Genomic DNA, 22,565 nt, shown 5'->3' on the forward strand with positions numbered 1-22,565 from the left:
GATCAACATCTCACTGACTCTCAGAAACAGAAATAAGGAGGAAATGTTTAATTGTCCCGGAGTTAATGAAATTTGCAATTAGATCAGTTTGGTTGTGCTTGTTTTTGCTGTATATCCATATGAATCTTTCTGAACATTATTATTGGTACATTGTGTGAGACACCAGAGTCAAATTCTTAAGCACAAACATGCTTCGATAATAAACATCATTATGATTCTGAATTGTTCAAAGAATAGACCAAAAAAGAAAAAAAAATTAAATCTATGATCGAAGATTTAAATTTATAGATTTAGATCTCATATTCTCATAATTTTGATTTAATTTCTGAATTTTAACAATATACATTCTGATAAGTTAAAAGTCTGACTTAGTTCCATAAAATGTACGTTATTAATTAAATTAAATTAAACAGCACATGATAGTCAAATATCTTATACAAATTCTTTCTTGAAAAATTTCCATTGTGCAAAAACGACAGATAATCCAGGATATATGTAAATTCTGAGTTACCATAAGAAATAGTTCTCAGATCTGTTTGGCTTGTAATCACACATTTAAAATATTTATTAATTTTATGGTAGAAACATAGATAATACAAAAACATAGGGTTCACCTTTATGCAATAATATATTCACTAACTATGTTCATCATAGATTTGCAGTATAAAACCAGTGCACATTTGGACACATGAACATCAGCCTTATTTACATAGCAACAAAATGGTATAAAACATTAGAAAAATGACAGACAGCACTACTTAAAATAATCAAAAACATCTGTTTTTGCAACAGCTCAAGAGTGACCTTCAAAATACCGAGGTGTAGGGAATAGAAAAATTACAATAGAAAATCTTAAAAAATAATTTATGTACTTATGTACTAAAAAAAAAAAAAAGAAAAAAAAATCATGTCATCAAAAAATTCAACAAATCTGATAATACTTTCTACAAATATCTACATAAATGTAAGGCATGGACAGTTTTGTAATGATATGCAGATAGGAGACATTCATTCTTTCAGTGGACTACTTTGGGTCGGGCTGGAGAACAGACGAGCCTGAGAAGACACAAACAAAAAACAACCTTTATCTCAAAACTTAAGTAAGTTACATAAATAGCAACCAAGGTATCATACAGTTCAAAACAAAACCACTGTTGATGGTTTGCGTTGTATTTCTTTGAGTGAATTCAAAGATTTTTATTAAGACAACTGTCAGCTTGCTGAAAAATTTGATTTGTTTAAAAACAAACAAAAACACAGAATTAATGTACAAGCATGGTTGGGTAATCAAATTTTTTGCAGTGCAAAAACACCTATTATTATATTATTATAAAAAAAACTTGAAATATTTATATGATCTGCCACTACTGCTCTGCTGCCAAAATGAACAATCCTCTAGTATTTTAACACATCAGTGAATATTGCAAAGGTATGTCAGCAGAACCTCATTTATCATCTTCAGATGAAATATTCAGTTCCGTCAAACACATGAGAAATGCAGCCGTAATGAAAACAGATGAAAAACTGTCCATTGTCAGCATGGCTGTCACACTCCAGTCTTTGAGTATAAATGTCCTGCAGGTTTTTATTACTGCCTGATGGTTAACAAGCCACATTTTGCACCTCACACACTAGGCATGGTTCATTATAGTATTATACCGTTGTTTCTGTACGTTTCAGTCCATTTACTATGAATTATGCACATCTACTTCACAGTACTGCCAACAATTTTTCAGAGCATACCAGTTTTTTTTAGATTTATGAATGCCTTTTTTCTCTACATTCAAGACAGCCACTGGTTTCGAGTTAATGTCAGTATGAATGAAACAAGCTTGAAACATGTAATCCATCACACTAAAAAGAGCTAAGGTAGAACTGTTGTCTAATATTTAGAAGTTTTCTATTTCATATATTTCTATATCACTTAAAGTGACTTAGCCTTCATGTAAAGAAAATCACACCTACAGCATGCTTACTTTTCAGCGCTAAGCCGTCATTGCAAATAACTATCTTATTTATCCATCTAGGTGTATAGTGTACATCCCATTTTTCACTCTATATAATGGATAAATTCCACACTTTCATAGTTTGGACACTAAAATAAAATGATAGGGGGTACTATACAATATAGTACGTAGTAAGTGATTTTGATCGTGTTTGGCATGTTCATGTGCTGATAGCAAGCTCTGACATTTGATCACCCAATAAACAGGTAGTAAGAAACCTTAATGTTATCATTATCCTTTGTGCATTGTCCATGACTGCTTTATCATTTGTCTCAGGCTCAAATTTCTGATAACACAATTTCTGAATACGATGTTGCTCGACAGCTTACTCAAATCTCAGTTGTCCCAACCATGATGTAAAGTTGATGTTTCTGTCATTCTGACATGTACTGAAACAAAATGCACTCAAAATGCTTTAGAATTTAAATCAGTAACATTATATATGTTTAATCAGCAAAAATGATCTTAAACATGGTATGAATTATAGGAGGGTGAGAAACCTGCAGGATGTGTTTGTTTGAGACCACAGTGTAAAGTCTAGTGCACTCAGTGACTGCTGACAAGTCAGTACCCATTCTGAGAAAAGCATTGTGCTGCTTTATTATTTGGTGGAGTGAGTATATTACACTCACACTCACCTGGACCATTCAGGTAAAGTGGCGACAAGCAGCTCAGGTACAGCCACGTCCTGTTCTCCTGCAGCCAGCGCTGCCGATAACCAATCATATCAGGGGAACAGGCTGACTGTATCCTCCTTTCCTCTTTAGGGGGCACGGCTAAATGAGTCTTGCCTACTAGGTTGGGAGATGATAGAGCACAGAGGTTTTGTGGGATTTGATAACATGTTCCCAGGAAATGTTAGGTCGCCCAACACAACATCATAATTTGTCCTAGAATTACTTGTACTGTCTTGTACTGAACTTATCCTGGAAAATGAGTGACCAAAGAAAGGGGCATGTGTCTAAAAGATATAAAAACATACACCCAGTACCCTGTGACTACACATATCACACTTTATATTAATTAGGTGCTCAGAACCCAACACGTTGTGTTTATTAATTTGGTATTAAAGGAGGATGCCTTGAAATTTCCATCACCAGAGTGATTTTATTTCTTCCACCGTGGTGCATTCAACTCAATTTCTGGTGCAAAAATTCACCTGTTTCAGCCAACTTATACTTCATGCTTCTCACCTTGCCTGGCTCCCACCAACCGTTGCTGGACTTTCTCTAGATGGTGGATATAATCTGTCAGGGATAGCTCTGGGTCCTGAGACGTTCCCCCTGAATGCCCCGAGGCAAGAGAGGTGCTTGAGTATGACCTGAAGAAAGAACAGATCTTATTAGAGGAAAATTTACTTCAATTCAACTTAAATATTTGTAGGGTCTTTAACTTAAATTTTTCAATTGAAGTCTGAAGTTAAAAAACTCTTTGCTGCAGAGGAGACCAAACCTGTTATGCAACCTGAAGGGCGATTTGCTGGGTGGAACAAGAGCTGACACCGTGTCTCTGTTTGGGGGCGAGTCAGAATTTGATCTTGGCTTTTGCTGCCTTAAAACTTCAACTTTAGGTCCTGTAAGAGACATTAAGATTAAAAATCCAACCACTCATATACACGGTCAAGCGATGGATATGTTAAATTGTGTTCACAAAACTAACCTGGAGCATGCCCATTGACAGTCCCAGATAAAGATAATCTTCTAATTGCTTTCTGCCATTTTTTGGTGAGGAACCTCATTCTGTAAGAAAAATAAATATAGGGTTGGTTTGGTTTATCCATACACAAAGCTAATGTACCTTTTAAAAAACATTTACATTCTGGTGTGGCCTCTACCTTGAGACTGCTATGACCACTCGTACAACAGCCCTAAATCGTCCGAGGGGTCTGCGCTGGGAGGAGAGTGGAAGTGAGGGCCGTGCCCCCATATGAGCGATGAGACACAGTGTGGCCTGCTCACACTCCTGGAAACCTCCCAACAACAGCAGCAGGTAACGCTTCTGGTACACCAGAGCTTTCCTGAAGCTCTCAGCGCGCAGGTAACGCTCATACAAACGCTGCATCTGCAAACAATTGAACAGAGGTTGGAATTGTTTCATCACTGTGTTTAGGATGAGGGTAAATCTATTTGGAGGTGCCCAAAAAGTATATCTACACAAAGGAAAACACTACAGTGCTTAATTTCGAAAAAAATCAATCTAATCTGAAATCTGATCCAAAAATGACTATTATGCGATTGTTTATATCATAACAAATGTGTGTATGTGCATGCATTTCCTACTGACCTTGCTGTTGCTGGTCACATCATTGATGGGTCTGTTTTCAGTTTCAGTGGTGATCTTGGCAAGCTCATTCTCTGTGCGGCGCAGCTGCCGCTCCAGGAGGGTGAGTCGATGTTTGAGAGTGGCTCTCTCCTGACTCAGTGATGTTACCCGCTCCGTCAACTCTGAGTTCTCCTTCAACAACCTCTCCAGCAGACTGGATGATGATGATGATGACGACGACATGGACGGTATCTACAGTGATAAATATAGATTTTTTATTTTACGTTTAACCAAGCAGGAGTCCATTTAAGTTTAAATTTAATTACATTTTTACAACATTTCCAGCATTATATGAATTCAACACAAATTAAGTGACAAATAGGTCAAAGATCAGAAAGGGACCTTCACTAAAGAGTGTCTAGTATTATTACTGCTATTACAAATATTAGCTCCTTCAGCAGTGTTCATGTGAGAATAATAACCACTTGTGTACCTGGTGGTTTTGTTGTGAGCTGCCTGCCTGGGTGCTGTCAGCCTGGAAGCTGCTTTGGAGATGCTGTGAAGATGCAGCCTTGTGCTGCTGTCCTGTGGTTCGTCCAGACAGCCTATGAGCAGCCATCTCTTTCTCCTCTCTTTCCAGCTCTGCCAGAGTGTGCTGGAGCTCCTGCATGCGCTGCTGGTCCTTTTGCCTCAACAACTCCAACTCGCACTAAAGTCAGAAATGGTCATCAGGAGGTGTGCTTCCATGTGTTCAAACTTCAAAATCTTAAATATATCTAAAATATGTGCATTATATTTGAGAAAGAAGTGAGTACAGTAGAGAAGTGTAAAAACTAAATTGATGATATCTTACCAGTTTGTTATTGGCTCTCTCCTGTCGTATCTCCTTCTCCATCTGCTCCTGCCTCCCCTTCCTCCTCTCCCTCTCCCACTGCTCCTCCCTCTCCCTCTCTTTGTCCTTCAGCAGTCGGAGTCTCTCCTTCAGCTCTGCGAGTTCCGCCCCTTGGCGTTTGGACCGCTCTCGCTCCACCTCTAAAGCACGGCTGGCTTCCTGTTTCTGCTCCTTCAAGGTCTCCATAGCTACACGATGTCGAGTGGCGGCCTCCTGCTCCCTCTGCAGTTCCTCCCTCCTCGCTCTGTCCTCCTCTTCCCACTTCCTTCTGCTCTGCAGTAGCTCGGCCCTCAGTTTGTCTGTCACAGCTGCCAGTTCCTCCCCCTGGCTTCGCTCCTGCTCTAGCTGGACACGCATGTCGGAGATAAACTTCCTGTCTCTGGCTGCATCGGCCTCATGTCTGCGGCTGAGCTCATCCACCTGCCTGGAGCTTCGGTCTCTCTCTTCATCCAGCTTCCTGTGAGCATCTGCGAGTTTAGAGTGAATCTCACCCAAACGAGATTCTGCCTCAGTCAGGAGACGCTCGAGACGAGTCTTTTCTGTCAAGTTGAGATCTTGTTGGTGGGCAGAACGTTGACGTTCATCTTCTAGCTCCTTCTGGGTGTCGTCAAGCCGTTTCTCCAGCAGCATACTGCGAGACTGTTCAATCTGAAGCTCACGTCTGAGGTTGCTGCAGGACACCTTCTCCTGTTCTACCTGACCCTTCAGAGCCATGACCTCTGACCTCTGCTGCTCAGAGGATACTTGCATAGCCTGGACAGGGAAGAGGAGGGTCATTTTTCAGAGTTTAAAAAAGGAAAGCTGAAGTCACTTTGGATTCTTCACATAGTTTGATCTTATAAACACAGCCATTATGCAGAGCCATATTATGGGCATGACTAATAAACCAAGTTCTCTGGTTTTCTCTTCTCTTACCTCTCTCCTTTCCTCTTCCTCTCTTTCTTTACGGACACTAAGAGCTCGCTCCTGCTCTAGTTGTTGTTGAAGCTCCTGGACTCTGGTTTGCTCCCTCCTCAAAGCTTCCTCACCTTCTTCGATGGCAAGCCTGGAGAAGCAAAATTATACTTTTCACCACTTTTGGCAGCATTACATGAATGCCTGTTTGTGTGACTGATATTCCTAGACATGAGCTCAAAAAATAAAAACTAGCCAATTAAAATTTAATCCAAATTAATAAAATAAGATACAAAGTTATTGAAAATACAGCTATCCCATTAAAAAAAAATGCATCTGTTTGTGGCATCTACTTGATAACTTTAAAAATTATGCCAATGCTGATCTCAATCAATATGGCGGATAATACACAGTGTGCTCCATTTTATATATGATGTTGACTTGTTACTGACATAAAATGTTGCTGTTATACAGTATGTAGGTATACCTGAGTGATTGCATTTTGTTATTTTGCTCTTGCTGAGTGTCATGAGCACATTTCAGTTGTGTCCGACTCTCCTCCAGCTCCACCTTTAGGTGGGATTCAACCTGTCCATCAGTGTGTAGTTGATCTCTGTGCCAGTCATTTTCACCTCTGTAGTCGGTCTGAGGAAGAAAAATGGAAGATCAGCACAGATATTCCAAAGCACTGAAGTTATCAGATAAGAAATCAATTAAATGTCAAAACTTTAACAAAAACTTCACTGCACAGCATTTACAATAAATTTTCCCCTCAGTAGATGATATTAAAGCCTTCATTTAAAAAGATACAGAAACTCACTTGTGTATGTCTCTCTGCCATTCGACAGAGCAGCTCTCGGAGGGCAATCACAGTCTCCTGCAGTGCCCTTTTCTCCTGCTGCCAGCTCATAGGGGGGTTGGAGGATGATTTGTCCAGTAGGGTGGAACTATCTTCACAATGCTGCTGTGCTTGGCTCAGTGAGAAGGCTTTTAAGTCTGAGACATGAGGCTGGGAGGAGGAAGTGGCACGCCGTTGGGACAAGGTGAGAATTCTGCAGCTTTCTTGATATACTTTCTTCAACAGACCCTGCAGAAAGATGGGGAAAGAAATTGAGTACAATTCAGGGCTTACTGTCAAATAAATATAAACATTTTTAAGTGTAGATGAAGCCCACCTGAAGCTCAGGTGATAACAGGTCATCACTGTAGCTCATACTGCCTGCAGCACTATCTGTGTTAACTGTTGGGTTCATCCCTCGGCAGCGGAGGTACTCAACAAACTGAGCATCCAGTCTTTCAGTCTGTTCAAGCTCCACTCTGAGCCTCGCACCCAACTCTGAACTCACATCTGAAGCACAAGAGGAGAACAGAAGAGTTAAGTAGATGAGTCTGGTTATATTCTTTTTTTTTTTTCTTTTACTGTCGACAATCTCCATTAAACGACCAAAACCAACAATGTATTGCCCCCATTAAGAAAAAAAGTTAAACAACAACATAAGTATGAATTCTTCTTTCTCAGTTTTTAAAGATTTGTCTTGAGGAGGAATCAATGGGTTTCATTTTGTGTGCCATGAACAGGTTAGTTCAGAGTATTATTTATACTTTGTTGAATATTTCTTGCTTTAATTAGTTAGTATCTATAAGTGCTATGAGTCAAGGCAACTGGACATTTCACATCTTATCCAAAAGGCTTTCATTTTAAACAAGTCTAGTTGCCTTGATGTACCACCTCTAGATAAACCATGACCGGGAGGACTGAAAATCTTCTCAGGTAACAGTTATACAGGCATCAGGCTCAGTGTGGAAATACTCACTGCTTCCATATCCATCACTGGCCCATTCTGGTGCTGATAAGGAGGAGATTGAGCCAATTGGGGATGGAGGGGTTGTTAGGTCAAGTCCATCCAACTCATGCACCTAAGAACATAAGAATTACAAATATTAAACCACATCTGAACCAAGATAAAAATCCAAACACTTCTTACAGAATGTCCAAAAATAGGATATGCAACCATTGTCAGACAACATACTTTGTCAGCATCCAGAGAGTCAAGCATGGAGAAGTTGTCAGAGACTGACACTGAGCCTGGGGAGTGGGTATTTTGTGTGGCTGGATCTGGTGTGATGGTTCTAGAGTGGGGAGGCTCCATCACAACCCTGGGAGATGTCTTGACCTGGGGCAGATCCAGGCCTGTGCTGTTCAGAGCACTGAGCTCAGACAGGCGAGAGCAGAGAACAGAGGCTTGGAACCGTTCTGGGATTCTGTCCTCGGAGCATTCGAGTCTCCTTAAAACCTCTGGAGAGCTCAGAGAGGCTTCATCACGAGAGACACTCACAATGTCCTCAAAAGCTCTGTGAGAAATATCTGTTGAATGAAGAAAATAAAAATTGTCATTATGAGAACAATATTTTGTTGCAATGCCATTGTCATTAAGGGGATTTTTTAATCCTTAATACCTGAGTACTAAGAAGCATCGCTATCATGTGGTAACAGTGCACAATTAGTACTTAACCTGAATATTTAACAGCAGAGTACATGTTTCAAGACACATTAAGTCCTCACCTTTCTGTGCGTATCCTTGTTGATGATGAAGTGTGTCCTGTTGTTGACAGTGCTGTCGGAGTTGCTGTAGTTCTTTTTGTTGATAGGCCAATTCCTCTTCCTGTAGAGCCAGGTCCTCCTGTAAACCTCGAAGCTCTGCCTTCAGCTGCTGGTTATCATTATCCAGGTCAACAAGGGCACGGTCTTTGGTCTGATAGACAGAAGGACACATTAAAATTCATCTACTAAGTTTATAATACATAGGTCTAATTTAATTAATTCTAATGAATTAACTCCCAGAGGTGCAGGAACTGTATCTGATTTTCTGTTCAGTTTTATATTCTCACCTGTCCTTCCTCATGTAGTTTCTCAGCCCTCTCTGTACTGGTACACAGACCCTGTTTCACTGCAGTCAGCTCCACCCTCAGAGCCTGATGATCTGCTCTCAGTCTGATGAGCTCAGTCTCCTTCTGTCTCAAGGCAGCGTCTGCTTTAGCCAGGGTCACTTCAGCATGTGTCTGAATAAAAAGAAAAACATCCATATTAGCAGTAAGTATCATAATAATTACTTTCCTGGATTGGCATATGCATTCACGCCGCATGTTTTTCCATTTCCTTTTCAGTTTTCTCTAACAAACTTTTGAGCGCAAGATGAACGGAGTTAAGTGCTTTGCAATGTAGCAGCATTTTAATGAGCACCATATGTCATACATGCATTGTTCCCAGCTTAGAAATTTGATGCCATCTTTTACTATTACAAACCATTCTAACATGCTGTGACCATTATGACATACTGAATGTCAAAACCAGCTGTGCAACAGTACAACAGTACAAACAATGTTCGACAGAATGGAAAGAAATGCAACAGCACAACCGATGCATTTCAGCCTCCATAGTTTCTTTAAAAAGACCACAACTTCTCCTTACCACATCCCGCCAAGATAGATCGTAAAGAAAAATAACATGCACCAGCTTTTAAAACAAGAGCTAACAAAGATTTTGCTCCTTCTTCCTCATTTTAATGTCACTTCCTCTGTGCAAGATTCTGCTGTCTCAGTGCCGTAACACGTCATTACGCTCCTAACTATAAACAGATGTGGTCTTGCCTGCAGTCGCTAACACAGCTGCATGTGAGCAAAAAAAAAAAAAAGTGTCAAGATATTTCTTGTTGGGACCTGGGGCCTGTTGAAGCAGGTTCACTGAGTTGCCTGGGTGACTTTGCAAAGAAAAACCCAGACTTCTTCAAATCTGGAACACAATCTTGTTCTGGGTGTCCTGACCAGTCTAAAGGCACAGTCAGTATTTTTTTGACCACATGCATTTGAAGTAATATGTTCACAGAGACATGATTAGAAACTAGATAAATGATTAAATCTCATCTTAGATGTACTTTTTTGCTAACCATCAATCAATTTGAAAGTGACAGCATATCCTGTGTTTGGAGTTCTGGTTCAAATTAGCATTTTAGATTGTGTTTTTAAAAGTGAAAAAACATTCAGTTTACTTTGTACAGTAGCAACACTCACCAGCACCTCCTTTTGAGCCTCTTCTTGACTGGTTTCCTTTTCATTGAGTTGAGCTGTCAGGTCCTGGATTAGGCCTCTCATTGAAGTCGCCTCCTGTCTAAGCCTTTCGATTTCCTCCTGGAGTTGCCCCTCCCTCCTCCTCAGTGCCTCACTTTCGGCAGAAAGCTCTCCCTTCACAGTCTCAAGTGTTTTAATCTTTGCCCTTTCCAGAGCAACCACTTCCTCCATGTCTACCACCTCGGCTCTTACCTCCTGAACTTGTCTCTCAAGAGTGAGACTGGTTTCTCTGAGAACCTCCATTTCTATTTTAATTTCCTGCTCCTTTGTTTTTAGAGTCTCAAGCTCTCTCACCATCTCCCGTTCTTTCTTTTGGAGGTCAGTTACCAGAGTGTTAAGGTGGGCTTTCTCCTTGTGCAGGGAGCTCACCTCTTCAGCTTGAAATTTCAAACTGTCCCTCTCCTCCTCAGATAGTTTCCTCTTGTCGCTCTCCTCTTCTACTTGTTCTTTCATCTCCACCAGCTCAGCTTCCTTGAGGGTGAGGAGACCTTGGAGCTCATCTGTCTTCTCCCTCTCAGCTTTCAGCCTTTTCCCAAACTCCTCACCATGTCCTCTATACTCTTCCTCCTGGGTGAGCAGTAATCGCTCTAGTCCCTCTTTCTCTGCCACTGCAGTCTCAAGCTGACTCTGAAGAGCCTTGAGACGAGATCGAAGGGATCGAGAGGATGCAGAGTGAGTCAGACTGAGCTCTTGCTTCAGGCTGCTTGGCGCTCCCCTCCTCTCCTGTTCCTGGACAGTGTAGTGGTGAGGTTCAGGACTGGGAGCGGGCGAGGGATTGATGCTGTCACCATCCTGAGAGTCGCTAACTTCATGTAGGTTGGGGCCCAGTGTGGCGAGTTCTGCCTGCAGCGTGCTGATGACCTCATGAAGGCGCTCCTCTTCTTCCTCTTTGTCCTGACGCACTCTCGCGATTTCAGACTGAAGATGTTCCACCTGTGAGCGTAGATCCTCAAGCTCAATCTCAAAAGCCTTTTTCAGAAAGATTAGAAGCAGACAATTAAAGTTTTCATCACTGTCTCATCAACTACATGTATTCCCACACTGTCTGCATGCATTGTGTGTTTTTATAACAACCTTGTTGTCCCTGGTATTCTCCAGCTCCTGTTCAAGCCTTTGGATCTCATTGTTGAGATGGTCGATCTCCTGGTTTTTCTCCTGGAGTAGTGCTGAGGGAAGTGTCTCTTCCTCCATTTCCTCCTCATCACTTTGTTCTTCTTTCTCCTCCTTGACTATAGTGAGTGCCGACACAGTCTCCTGCAAGCACAGTTGTACATGCCAGTTTCAATTATAATCTAATAACATAGATAACATGGGTTTAAAGATTAACCAGTCCAAATCTAAAAAACGATACAAGAGTCGGATTCTGTTACATCAACCACAGATCCAACCAAAATTCTAACTCTCTTGTTAGCGTGCTGCATTCTCACCACCTGCTTCAAGCCATCCACAAAAACCCACAGTGGAACAAATCCAATGAAACAAAATTGAGAAAACAATTTATTTACTTAATCACACTTATTAATATTCTATTTCCATTATTACGGATTGAGACATATCGAATCGTCTGAAGGAGAAATACACATCATTTTGTGTGAAGTAGCTCTTGCCTTCAGTGCAGCGATCTGTTCCTGGAGCTCATTAACATGAGCTGCATTCTGATTGGTCAGTAGCTCCAGCTGTAGTGTGAGGTGTTTTAGTTCAACCTCTTTGATGTTCAAGTCTCTCTGCACATTCTCCAGTTGACCAAGCAGGACCTCAGCCTGAAAGACATTATTTATTGAAAAAAAATAAAATGTAAATTTTCAAAATTCTGTAATTGCAACATGGATCTGAATACTCGTCCGCATTTGTACCAAAGGTTAGCACTACAATCAAATGCGCAAGTCAAAAACCACTTATCAGCCATAATCATCTTGGCTACATTACACCAGCTTTGCATAAAATCTTACAGACCTCTTGCTCTTTGCTCTGGAGGCTCTGCTGAGCAGTGTCCAGGGCATCCCTAAGCTCCTGAGTGGGGTCACGTGTGTTGTCATGGTAACAGTGTCTCGTCTCATCCAGTTTGGACTGCAGAGCGGAGATCTGAAGCCTGTTAGACAGCTGCTGCTGCTCCAGTGCCTGCTTATCCTGACAGACAGAAAAAAATAAGGCGTAAATTCTTGAGAAAAAAAGTGAAGGTGTGCACTAACACCGACACTACACCTAAACTGAAAGTGTGCATTTGTTCTTACTTGTGTGAGCTCCTGTTCTCTCAACTTCATTCTCTGAAGCTCTTGTTCAAGATGACTGATAGACCTATTACTCTCAGCGCTGTTAAGCAGTGCTTGCTCTAGCTCTCTGATTCTCCCAGCTAGCTTGTCTATCTCCTCGTTGCGTTCTGCAAGATCGCGCTGGGCCTGCTGATTGGCTGCAAGCAAGGAGGCATGGTCCTCCATCTTGTCTTTGATGACAGCTTGTAGACTTTCCACCTGCAGAGACATACAGGAGACAACATTTTGGATAACAAGTTTTGAGATTTTTAAGTCGGAAAAAAAGAATTTGCAAATAGAAATCTGCATGATTTTTAATTGAATAAGCCATTCCGGATCAACAGCCACTGGTACCGAATACTGAAATTAAGCCATTCCAGAGAGCAGTGACATGGAGGTGAGAGACAAATGGAGAGCAAAACTGAAGTAAATGAATATTAGCGAATGGATGATGAAAGGGGAATGAATGAAAAACGTACAGGAAGCACATAAAGCAGTACGATTTATCTATGGATGGTTGCACTAAAGTAATGATGTACAATACACACCATGCACAAGAGTAAGAGGAGGTAAGAGAAGTAGGCTACAGTTAGATTTCATACCTGCAGAACCAAGTCCTCAAACTACAGCAAGCCGTTCAGCACAGGGGTAAACACATGGTAAAAGTCAGGCTCATTAGCAAACAAACAATACATTCATCACATCAACCTCTAAGTAGTACTATGTATTCTTCAGGTAGCTGATAAATAAACCCATCAGCAAAACATGAAGGCACTCATCACATCAAACATGTCAAAAATCAGACTCACTACAAATGCCTCACACTTTTAGTATCTGTCAATATCTAGAAAGAGAAATATATTTTTGCAATACTGCTCTGTTAAAGATGTTATTATGCTGCTTTATGGTTTTCTATGTCAAAATAAACACCAATCTCAAAGTGAGACTCGGCCCCATTTGTGACCTCTCCGAACATTGCTTCATATAAATCTGTCGGATTACTAGCCTTGCATGAGGAATACTATGTGACTGAACCACGGAGTTAATGTATGCAGTAATGAGGTCACAAAATGGAGCCCAGTGATGGTAAAATTTATAATGTGGTTGCTAAACATAAAGCTTCACCCTTAAGCTATATATGTACATTTCCACAGTTAATGGGCCTCACCCTGTGTCCTTTGTTATCCACACTGGCTGTCTGTCTGAGTTGGACCTCCAGCCTTCGGATCTCCTGTTGGAACTCGTCTCTCTCATGTTCGCGCTCCACAGCTTGCTCCTGTATGTATAGGGAAGAACCATGTGTAAGATGGTGTCCACTACATTAAGCAATAACAGGAGAGATTGTCCGTTCCACTCTTAAATAACACTAGGAAGAATGTTAAGTGAGTGTATGCAGTGATCAGACAACTGCAAAAAATGAAAGGGGAAACTGAAAGAGCAGATGTATGAAGAATTACATTTTAAATATAGAAATACGTTTGTTTTTTTTTGTTTTTTTTTTAAACGATCATGTTATTTTAATGTAAAAAGTCACCTCTATGAACTGGCGGTCGTGTTTCAGCTGTTTCTCCAGTGCTTGGACACGCTGGTTAAGGTCTTCAGTGTGGGTCTTGTGGTGCAGCTCTGTCTCCAGGCCCTTTGTTTCCTGCTCTTCCAGCTCTCTCTCCAGGGCCCTGAGGCGCTGAGACAGAGAGCCGTGGTCCTTCTCTGCCTGCCGCTGCAAGTCCAGCCTGTCCTGGGTCAAACGCTCTGTCTCTGCTAGTAGAGCTTCAAGAATAAGAGAGGATGGTTAGGGCAATACTTTCAAAGTAAAAACATGTATGCAGAAGGATTTTAAAAGCAGGCAAGAGATAAGGAGTTAAGTAATACAACTATTAAACATACTGTGATTTTCCTCCTGAAAAACCACTGAATGCATTCTCCTTAACAGCTCTGATCTAAAACATTGTTTAAGAGGTAAAACAAATAACACAGCACTCCAAAAGCCTTTGCTAAAAACTACTGGCGATGACAGAGTTACAAACGGCAACCTCACACAGCACTGCAAATATACCGCATATTCATCTCCCACCCCCCTCATCACACACATACTCCACTCTGACCCACAAACCTGCGTCAGGAGCTAAATTGAGCCAATGGCCTACGGAGAGAAGACACATCTGAGCACAGACATTACATAAGTGTATGGTCAAGCTCACTAAAGAGGTCGCGTAACACTTTATACAGACACACTAGATTTCATTAGTTTGTGCCTCCTCCACTCACCTTTCTCCCTCTCCCCCAGACCAGCGGAGAGATGCTCCTTCTGACGCAGGAGAATTGTGTGCTCCTCACTGAGCTCCTGATGCTTCAGTCTGAGGCTGTCCAGCTCTCCGGTGAGGCTCTGCATCTGGTGCAGCTTCACCTTCAGGTCCTCCAGCTCCTCCACTAGTCTCTCCTCTTGAGCCTCCTTCTGCTGCAGAGACTCCTCTAGGACCACTTTCTCAGCCACGTAGCCCTCTAGAAGCCCTAAATACATGAAGCAAATGCAAAGAGGTTATATGAGAAGAAAAAAGAAAGACATAATATGCTTCAGATTCTTGTGCTTAGCATAACAAATAGCTGAATTGTGTTTAAACTTCAGTGCAAGGGGTGAAATTGGAGCATAGGCAGAAGAGAAAGGCGTGTCAACAGTCAGTGGATTAACTACTGTAACTTGGCAGCATAAGACGAGTCAAGTGAAGCAAAGCCAATGAGGATACAGTTCTCACCCTCTGCTTTGTGGAGCTCCAGCTGGAGCTGATTCTTCAGCTTCGCCTCCTGATCGAGCTGTTCCAATAAGAGCTTGTGCTGCTCAAGAAGCTGGGCGGAGTCTTCTCTGCCCTGAGAGAACCTTTCCTCCAGAGAAATGTGGACATCATGAGTCTGCTCCAGCTGAAGAAAAGGGGAGAAACCCACGATTTTTAGACAGATAGCACTTTTATAAAACCGAATAAAAGATATTTGAAAGAAGGTTTTTGTGTGCATTGTTGAGAAACACATCTGGATGTATCGGTGGGTCTAAACATCCGTTACCTGTGTGTTGGCCTGGTTGAGCAGCTCCAGTAGTGTGTCTACTGTGTGTCGCAGTCTGTTGCAGGCATTCAGAGCTGCTTCTTCTCCTCCAGGATTGATCTGAGTATCTGAAACCAGCAAGCTCTCACAGAGCCGCTGGGTTAGCTCCAGGTCTTCTGATGACAAGTCTGCAACTGAAATACCTATGAGAAAAAGTCAAAAATATTTGTTGCATCGATACAAATATTGGCCTCTTGGTCTGTGACAAACTGAATCTTACTATTTAAGTCATAACTTTAGCTCTAACAAAAACCTCCCATGAGACCAAAGTAACATGCCCTGTAACTTCAGAGTGAATCAGATGCTAACAGACCTGACTCTTGTGGATCTTTCATCCCTGATGAGCTCCTCTGATGTGTCGCCTGCTGAGATGTTTTGGTTCTTGCACTGATCTTTTGGCCAATCAGCTCCTCTGTTGCAACAGTGCTGCGAAGCATCTCAATCAGCACTTTACCCAGCTTTTCGTTGGCCTTATGCAGTTTACGTCTGGAACAGAAGTAACACATCAGACACACATACGCCAAGCCATCTTTTGCTCCATTTGTCAAACTGGAAAGTTGTCTCCAGGTACATGATAAGAAATGTTTGAAAAAACAATAAAACATACAACCACCCCTGTGTGTTTTGTAGATATGTGACATACCAGCAAAAGTTGCAAGGATAGAAAATATATATTTTTTTAAAGGACACCAAAAACATCATGTACCTTTCCTCTTTGGCAGTCTGCAAGTCATCAGTGAGCATTTTTAGAAGGTTGCCTCCCTCCTGACTTTCTCGTTCCCTTCGTTGGAGGAGGGTGTCCAGGGTCTCCATTTCTGCACGCTTCCCTTTTAACTCTCCCTGCAGACAGCCAACCTCAGCTTGCAGCTGGGAAAATGGACACACAAAGGTTGTCAATTCTAAAAAACACTAACCTATGGACTGCCCCTCTCCCACCTGTTCTAAGACTTGTTTAAAAGACATACCAACGTGTGCAACTGAATCTCAGAAAGAGGTAACAGAGTGAAACTAGACATAGGAAGAGGTTCAACCCCCAATGAATCAAATGACAACTTCAAGTCTTGGTAACAACAGAAATAACAAAACCACCTGGTCAACAACATCCCAGCAGAGTCAGCATGACAAAAGCAGAAGGTCTGTTCTGCATACATTAGGGAACCACTGGGAATCAAAACCAAATGTTAACAGTCAGATATATATCTGTAGTAATATATCTACAGTAAGAGAAAATACTCATTTGAAACCAGCCTCATACACACACACACACACCCCAACTAGAACCATCAGGCATCCTTGGCAGATTACTGCACTTTCTCTCTGTTGAGTTTTCTTCCATATCTGTGCTAATTTTTCTTACCGTTCCTTCCTCAGGCAGTCCATTCTCTCCTTGTCCTTTCACCATGTCTTCCCCCTCTTTTTCCCTCCCTCTCCTATCAAACACGTCTCATGCAGCCACCTGCCTCAACAAAACAATGCTGTTGCCCTGACAACAGTACCCTCCCAAACTCTCCAAGCGTCTCTTTGCTAACCCCAAGGGGTGTGTTTGTTAATATCTCACTACAAAAAGCCAAACCGTGCAGGTGCCATGGAAACAAATGTATACATACATTGTATTTATGCAGATTTTTTATAAATTTACAGAATTAGCAGAAGCAGAACAAGGGCACGGGAATGCAGAAATCAGACATTTATGAAGTCAAAATGTTTTAGAAATAAACATAAGCTTTAAAGAGTATAGCAATAATTTGGTACTAACTAGGATGATCCAAGTAAATGACCGACTGAAATGTCCCAGCATGCTTCAAATCTCCACAACAACAAATGAATGCAAATTTGCTCCAAAAGCTTCAAATCTCCACAACAAACAAAACCAACGAGGCTTTGCTCCAATGACTCCAGCCATCTGAACTCTGTATTTCACTACTTTGCCACGGCTGAAACAAACAATTTTTTATACCATCTTTTAATTGGACCGTCTCTAATTAATCTTCGTCTGTAAATTATCAGAAAATAGCGAAAAAATCCATTACAATTCACTGAAGCCCAAACTCATGTCTTCAAATGTCTGGATTTTCAAGTGTTGATCAGACAAAACAAAAATGATATTCAGTTTACTATCCCATAAAATGAACAAAAGCTGCAAATCATTGTAGCTTTCAGAAGCCAGAATTAGGAAATCCTTTGGCAATTTTGAAAGAAAATGAAATATTTTTCCATTGATTGATCAATCAACTAATCGCTTCAGCCCTTCTGCCTGCTTCAATCACCAGAGTGTGAATGCACAACACACAAACATATACACACCAGATTAGTAGATTCATTGATATGATGCCTTTAACAAGATGTAATCTGATGTAGTGGAGAGAGGAAAATCCAGCCTATAGAGGCCATGTTTTAGCACCAATATTGTTCTCTCTCTCTTAATTCCCAGATCTTCTATTTTCTGATGATATTCACTTTCCATTTCATTGTATTTTCTCAATCACCTCCTTAAGATTGTCCTTTGAACTACAATATCCATAATACAACACATTTCTCTCAGGCCTGTCTAGTCTTGCCCCTAGCAAAGAGAAGCTGCAGGTGTCATCCTATCCAAGCTTTTATTTTGCATTAAGAACATACATACATACATATATATATATATATAAAAATACTAGATTGGTTAGTGAATTTTTTTATGCAAGTGTGTATCCAGTACCTGGGCCACCACAGCATCAAGCTTCTGCAGCTGGGCAGTAAGTTGGCTCATTTTGCCTGTGTAGCTCTGCTCCTTCTTCTCTTGTTCAGAAGTGAAGCACCGCCTCAGGTTCTCAAGCTCCGCCTCCTTCTGCTCTTCAAACTCCGTCTTCAAAGAAAGCAGTAATGTGGATTCATGAATTAAAAGACTAGTCTACTGTAGGTTTATTTGTTTCACAGCTACAAAAAGATCTCTGGCTTTGTCTCACTGGCTTATAGCAGACTACTGGCTTCACATTTCAGATGGTCAAATGCTAAATATCTGGGAAAAAAAGTACATTCAGCCTTAAAACCTTCTGCATCAGAGGATAAAAAGCTTAGATCCATCCCATTTAGCCACCATTCAGATGGCAGCAACAACAACGCACGCATGAACCAGCAGAGCACAGATTCAGAGAGCGGAGAGACAGACGGACAAGAACACTTCTACATATATGATGGTGGATTATCTGGAAACTGGGTTTGAATAAAGCTCCAGTGGGACAGAGTCCAAGAGAAAGAACTATCCCTAGGAGTGAACTGGTGCAGCTGGGGCTTAGACAGGGCAGTGCCACAACACACACTACAGCTCTCAATAATCCAGAGATATTACATAATGATGTTTCAAACAAGCACTCGCATTCAAATAAATACACAAATTAAAATAAAACAAGTTTGGATAGACCTTTATGATATTTCCAGAGATATAATGAATTGATTATATTATATGCCAAAAAATGTTTAATTTCAAAGATCTTAATCAAAACTAACCAAACTCATCTTTTCCTCTCAAGCATTTCCTTTACCTTCAGTTGATTTATCCTATCCTGCAGTCTCTCCTCTGATTGGACTTTGAGGAGCTCCACCTCCTCTACGAAGTGCTGACGTTGCCTTGATGACTCCTCTTCAAGCTCCCTGCGACATGCCTCCAATTCCCTTGCAGAGATACCCCTTAATTCCTACAGTAGGACATGTATGTGTTTAATAACAGACTATGCAGGCAGTTGGTCAAATGCTTACATTCAAAGCTTCTCAGAAAAAATCCAAATAAATACTCAGTGCCTCCACACACAAATACGCCATTATAAAAGGATGAATAATATCTCTGTGTAATCCCTCCTCTAATGGGCTGTAAGAGCGACAGAGACAAGAACTCTAGTGACAACCATTAAAAGCAACTAGCAAGGCAGAGCATGGGATCTTTATTCACCCTGTAGATGACAGATTCACTGTCTCTCTCTCTCTCACTCACACAGACACACACATACAACATGATGCTCTATCATGCATTGCACACCTGGAGCTGTAGTTTGTGCTGGCTGATGAGTTGCTCTTTCTCAGCACTGAAGGTACAAGAGAGCTCCTGGAGAGCAGTGCTGTGTTGTTGCTCAAGCTCCAAAACCTTCAAAAGTACAGAAAAGGAAACTGAATTTTTGCTTCAGTGACAAATTACAGAAAAATCCATATTTACCATTTTTGTCAGCATGAAGATGCTGAGCAATTATATATGCTCAGATTGCACTCATTTTATAACCAGTGTCCTTCAAGTAAAGACAGTTAAAATTTGGGCAATTTAAGAGGTTAGGAAACCAAAGTAATGTAGGGATGACTGGGTAAGTACCTGCTTCTTAAGGGTCTCCAGGGCTTTGCAGTGTTCAGTATCTAAGGCATCTTTTTGAACAGCCAGCTCAGTCTGTAAGAGAAAATCACAAAAAACAGCAGAAGTTGTAAATTACCTGTATTTTTGTTTACTGAATGAATAATAATTGAATTGATAAAATGTTAGCCAGAGGTCCACCACCCATTTTTATTTCTCACCTTGTGAATGTGGCTGAGCTCTGCTGCCATGGCACTAAACTTCTCCATGTGTACCTGAGCCAGTTCTTTCCTCAGTTCCTCCCTGATGGACAGCTGTTCTGCAGCATGGCGCTCAATTATCTGCCTATGTTCTGACTTCTGGCGATTCAGATCTTGACGGTGCCTCTCTTCAAGCTGCAACTTTTCATCCCGCAGTGTCTGAGATTGAGAAGACAGTAGCCTTGTAAGTACGTTAATACCCTTCAAACTGAGAAACTGCAGGGTTCATCAAGTTAAATTTATGACATATAAAACATATAAAAAATACAATCATACATCATATTTTCATACTTGCGTAACAACCAGCACAATGAGCTTCATTGCTACTGTAGCTAAAAGCATTGGCAGTGTTTGCTATAGGTCTAGTGGTGCTGCGCCTCCTACTGCACAAACCACTGTTCTGACAATCCCACTTTAGTTTATAGATGTATAAAATCTCTCGACAGCCTGCAATCAGTTACAAAAACATTTCAGAACTACCATAACTGCCTACAGGTGGCTGGAGGAAATATTAATCTATAACCTGTTTAAGGCTATTCAAGCATTGTCCAGATAAGGCTTGACATCATGTTTCACTTTCTATGAGCGTCTTCTTACTTGCACTTCCTTCAGGTATGTGGCCTCCAAAGTGTCCATATTACCCAGCATCCTCTTTTCCAATTCATCGCTCTCTTCCTGGTGTTTGCGAGTTAACTCAGCTTCTAGAGCCTCCAGCTGAGCCTGATTGGTCTCCTGAAACACGACCTCCAGCCTTTCAAGGTCTGCGTTTTGTTTGGAATTGAGGGCCGCCTCCAAGGCAACAATCTCAGCATTGTGTTTGGATTCAAGATCAGCAGCAATAGCTGCAAGCTGATCTCTGTGACTGGCACTGAGTGAATCTAGCTGTGCTTTGTATTTGGCATTGAGTGTGTCCGTCTCTTGGGAGTGTTTGTTGAGTAGCGTTGCCCTCTCATGTTCCAGCTCAGTTTGATGGTTGTTCTTTAGCTCTGCCAGAGAGATTTCATATTTCTGGACCAAATGCTGCTCCAACACTGCTTTTTCCTCTTGGAACCTGAACGCACCGACAAAAACAGCACCCAAGATTATTAAAAACAATGGATATATATGCGACTTTTTTTTCTCTTTTTTTTTTTAATGAACATGTTTGAATTGGTTGTTTTTGTGACCAACAGTCAAAACTGAAAGATGTCACTTTATATTTGTATATAATAATCAAGATAGAAATTTGTTTTAGCTAAAACATTACATCAATAACACAAACAATCAGTAGCTGCAGCCCTAATTACCTATCTGCATTTCCTTAGATCTTAGATAAGCGAAGAAACTTGCTTAATATAGCATTACAGACATGATTCAGGGTTGTATACGGTCTAACCTTTGACAAACCCCTTGACATCAAGTTTCAATCAAGACTTTAGGGTCTTAATTTCAGACAGATCTCACCTCTCTTGAGCTTGATGTAGCCACTCTTCACCCTGCCCCTTGAGGAGAGCAGTGAGCTCCTTGATTTCTGTTGCCATGTAGCTCTTTGCCTTTTGCAGCTCACTGTCATACTGGGCCTCCAGTCTCTGCCTCACGATTAGGACCTGTGGGCCTACAGACAAATGCAATATGTTATGAACTCATAGAGAACCACTACTTAAATTTGTTCAATTTCCAAAACTTCTGATCTGACTGAAAGTTATAATTCACTGACATTCTACTGACAACCTAAATGATTTGTTCAAAAATGATCTTACTGTCATTGTTGTCCAGTGCAGCCTGTAGAGACTTTAACTTCTCCTTCTCCTCATGAAGTGCTTTTTCAAGATGTGTCCGCTCTTTCTCAGTCTCCCTGACAAGATCTGACCTCAGGACAGATATCTCAGCTTCATGTTTCTCTTGGAGTTCTTCTCTCAACCTCTTCATCTCTTCCTGCACACGCTCCCTCTCTTGTTTCAGAGCTGCCTCAAGACAAACGAGCTCCCCAGCAAACTCCTGTTTCAACTGTGGGAGTTGAAGAGAACATGTTGAGTAGCATGGTTTGAGATTTGCATATTGTATAAATTCAATCTGTGTTTTTACATTACTATCAGTATATTCTGATTTTTTTTACTGTGTATGATATCTTTCTAGTATGCAGGCTTGTGTAAGTGTATGTACCTTCTGTGTGCTCTTCTGCATTTCTGAATCATGCTGTTCACTCATGGCAGCCAGTCTGTTCTCCAGGGTGTGGATGATGGTCATCCTTGTCTGCAGCTCCTCAGTGTGACACCACAGCCGCTGTTCGACCTCCACCTAATTAAAATCCCCATTATTATATGATCCATAACGTTGTGTAGTTTGCTGTATACATTATTGATTATCTTTTCTTACCTCAACCTGCCTTGCAGCCTCCAAACGGACTCTGGTAAGCTCTATGACAAAGATATTTATAAGGTTGTTTTTGTTGAGCTTTAGCATCATCTCACAACAAATTTGCAAATGTTTTTA

At 41.2% G+C, this 22,565-nt stretch overlaps 1 protein-coding gene across 4 annotated transcripts in view; it reads right to left on the reverse strand.

Moving 5' to 3' along the window:
- Window positions 1-535: 535 nt before the first annotated feature.
- pcnt (pericentrin) overlaps window positions 536-22,565 on the reverse strand; it is a 35,237-nt gene continuing 13,207 nt past the window's right edge. For 2 of the 4 annotated variants that reach the window (XM_056392845.1, XM_056392843.1), the window contains 39 exons: window positions 22,449-22,489; window positions 22,236-22,370; window positions 21,833-22,079; window positions 21,537-21,687; window positions 20,691-21,144; window positions 20,055-20,252; window positions 19,858-19,929; window positions 19,534-19,638; window positions 19,043-19,195; window positions 18,220-18,366; window positions 16,228-16,388; window positions 15,835-16,007; window positions 15,483-15,664; window positions 15,179-15,341; window positions 14,694-14,936; window positions 13,963-14,195; window positions 13,597-13,704; window positions 13,031-13,051; window positions 12,411-12,647; window positions 12,133-12,306; window positions 11,787-11,939; window positions 11,254-11,433; window positions 10,123-11,148; window positions 8,944-9,114; window positions 8,618-8,807; window positions 8,085-8,419; window positions 7,869-7,971; window positions 7,230-7,402; window positions 6,875-7,141; window positions 6,542-6,699; window positions 6,076-6,205; window positions 5,122-5,913; window positions 4,762-4,977; window positions 4,290-4,520; window positions 3,841-4,067; window positions 3,666-3,745; window positions 3,459-3,579; window positions 3,200-3,327; window positions 536-1,056 (listed from right to left, as the gene is read on the reverse strand). In XM_056392845.1, coding sequence (XP_056248820.1) covers window positions 1,025-1,056; window positions 3,200-3,327; window positions 3,459-3,579; window positions 3,666-3,745; window positions 3,841-4,067; window positions 4,290-4,520; window positions 4,762-4,977; window positions 5,122-5,913; window positions 6,076-6,205; window positions 6,542-6,699; window positions 6,875-7,141; window positions 7,230-7,402; window positions 7,869-7,971; window positions 8,085-8,419; window positions 8,618-8,807; window positions 8,944-9,114; window positions 10,123-11,148; window positions 11,254-11,433; window positions 11,787-11,939; window positions 12,133-12,306; window positions 12,411-12,647; window positions 13,031-13,051; window positions 13,597-13,704; window positions 13,963-14,195; window positions 14,694-14,936; window positions 15,179-15,341; window positions 15,483-15,664; window positions 15,835-16,007; window positions 16,228-16,388; window positions 18,220-18,366; window positions 19,043-19,195; window positions 19,534-19,638; window positions 19,858-19,929; window positions 20,055-20,252; window positions 20,691-21,144; window positions 21,537-21,687; window positions 21,833-22,079; window positions 22,236-22,370; window positions 22,449-22,489 — 8,111 coding nt within the window. In that variant the 3' untranslated portion in view covers window positions 536-1,024. The remainder of the gene's footprint in view (window positions 1,057-3,199; window positions 3,328-3,458; window positions 3,580-3,665; window positions 3,746-3,840; window positions 4,068-4,289; window positions 4,521-4,761; window positions 4,978-5,121; window positions 5,914-6,075; window positions 6,206-6,541; window positions 6,700-6,874; window positions 7,142-7,229; window positions 7,403-7,868; window positions 7,972-8,084; window positions 8,420-8,617; window positions 8,808-8,943; window positions 9,115-10,122; window positions 11,149-11,253; window positions 11,434-11,786; window positions 11,940-12,132; window positions 12,307-12,410; window positions 12,648-13,030; window positions 13,052-13,596; window positions 13,705-13,962; window positions 14,196-14,693; window positions 14,937-15,178; window positions 15,342-15,482; window positions 15,665-15,834; window positions 16,008-16,227; window positions 16,389-18,219; window positions 18,367-19,042; window positions 19,196-19,533; window positions 19,639-19,857; window positions 19,930-20,054; window positions 20,253-20,690; window positions 21,145-21,536; window positions 21,688-21,832; window positions 22,080-22,235; window positions 22,371-22,448; window positions 22,490-22,565) is intronic. The other 2 variants (XM_056392846.1, XM_056392844.1) reach the window with 1 other exon arrangement.

Source organism: Seriola aureovittata, chromosome 13 (assembly GCF_021018895.1).
Source record: "Seriola aureovittata isolate HTS-2021-v1 ecotype China chromosome 13, ASM2101889v1, whole genome shotgun sequence".
In the NCBI taxonomy this organism is placed as follows: domain Eukaryota; kingdom Metazoa; phylum Chordata; class Actinopteri; order Carangiformes; family Carangidae; genus Seriola; species Seriola aureovittata.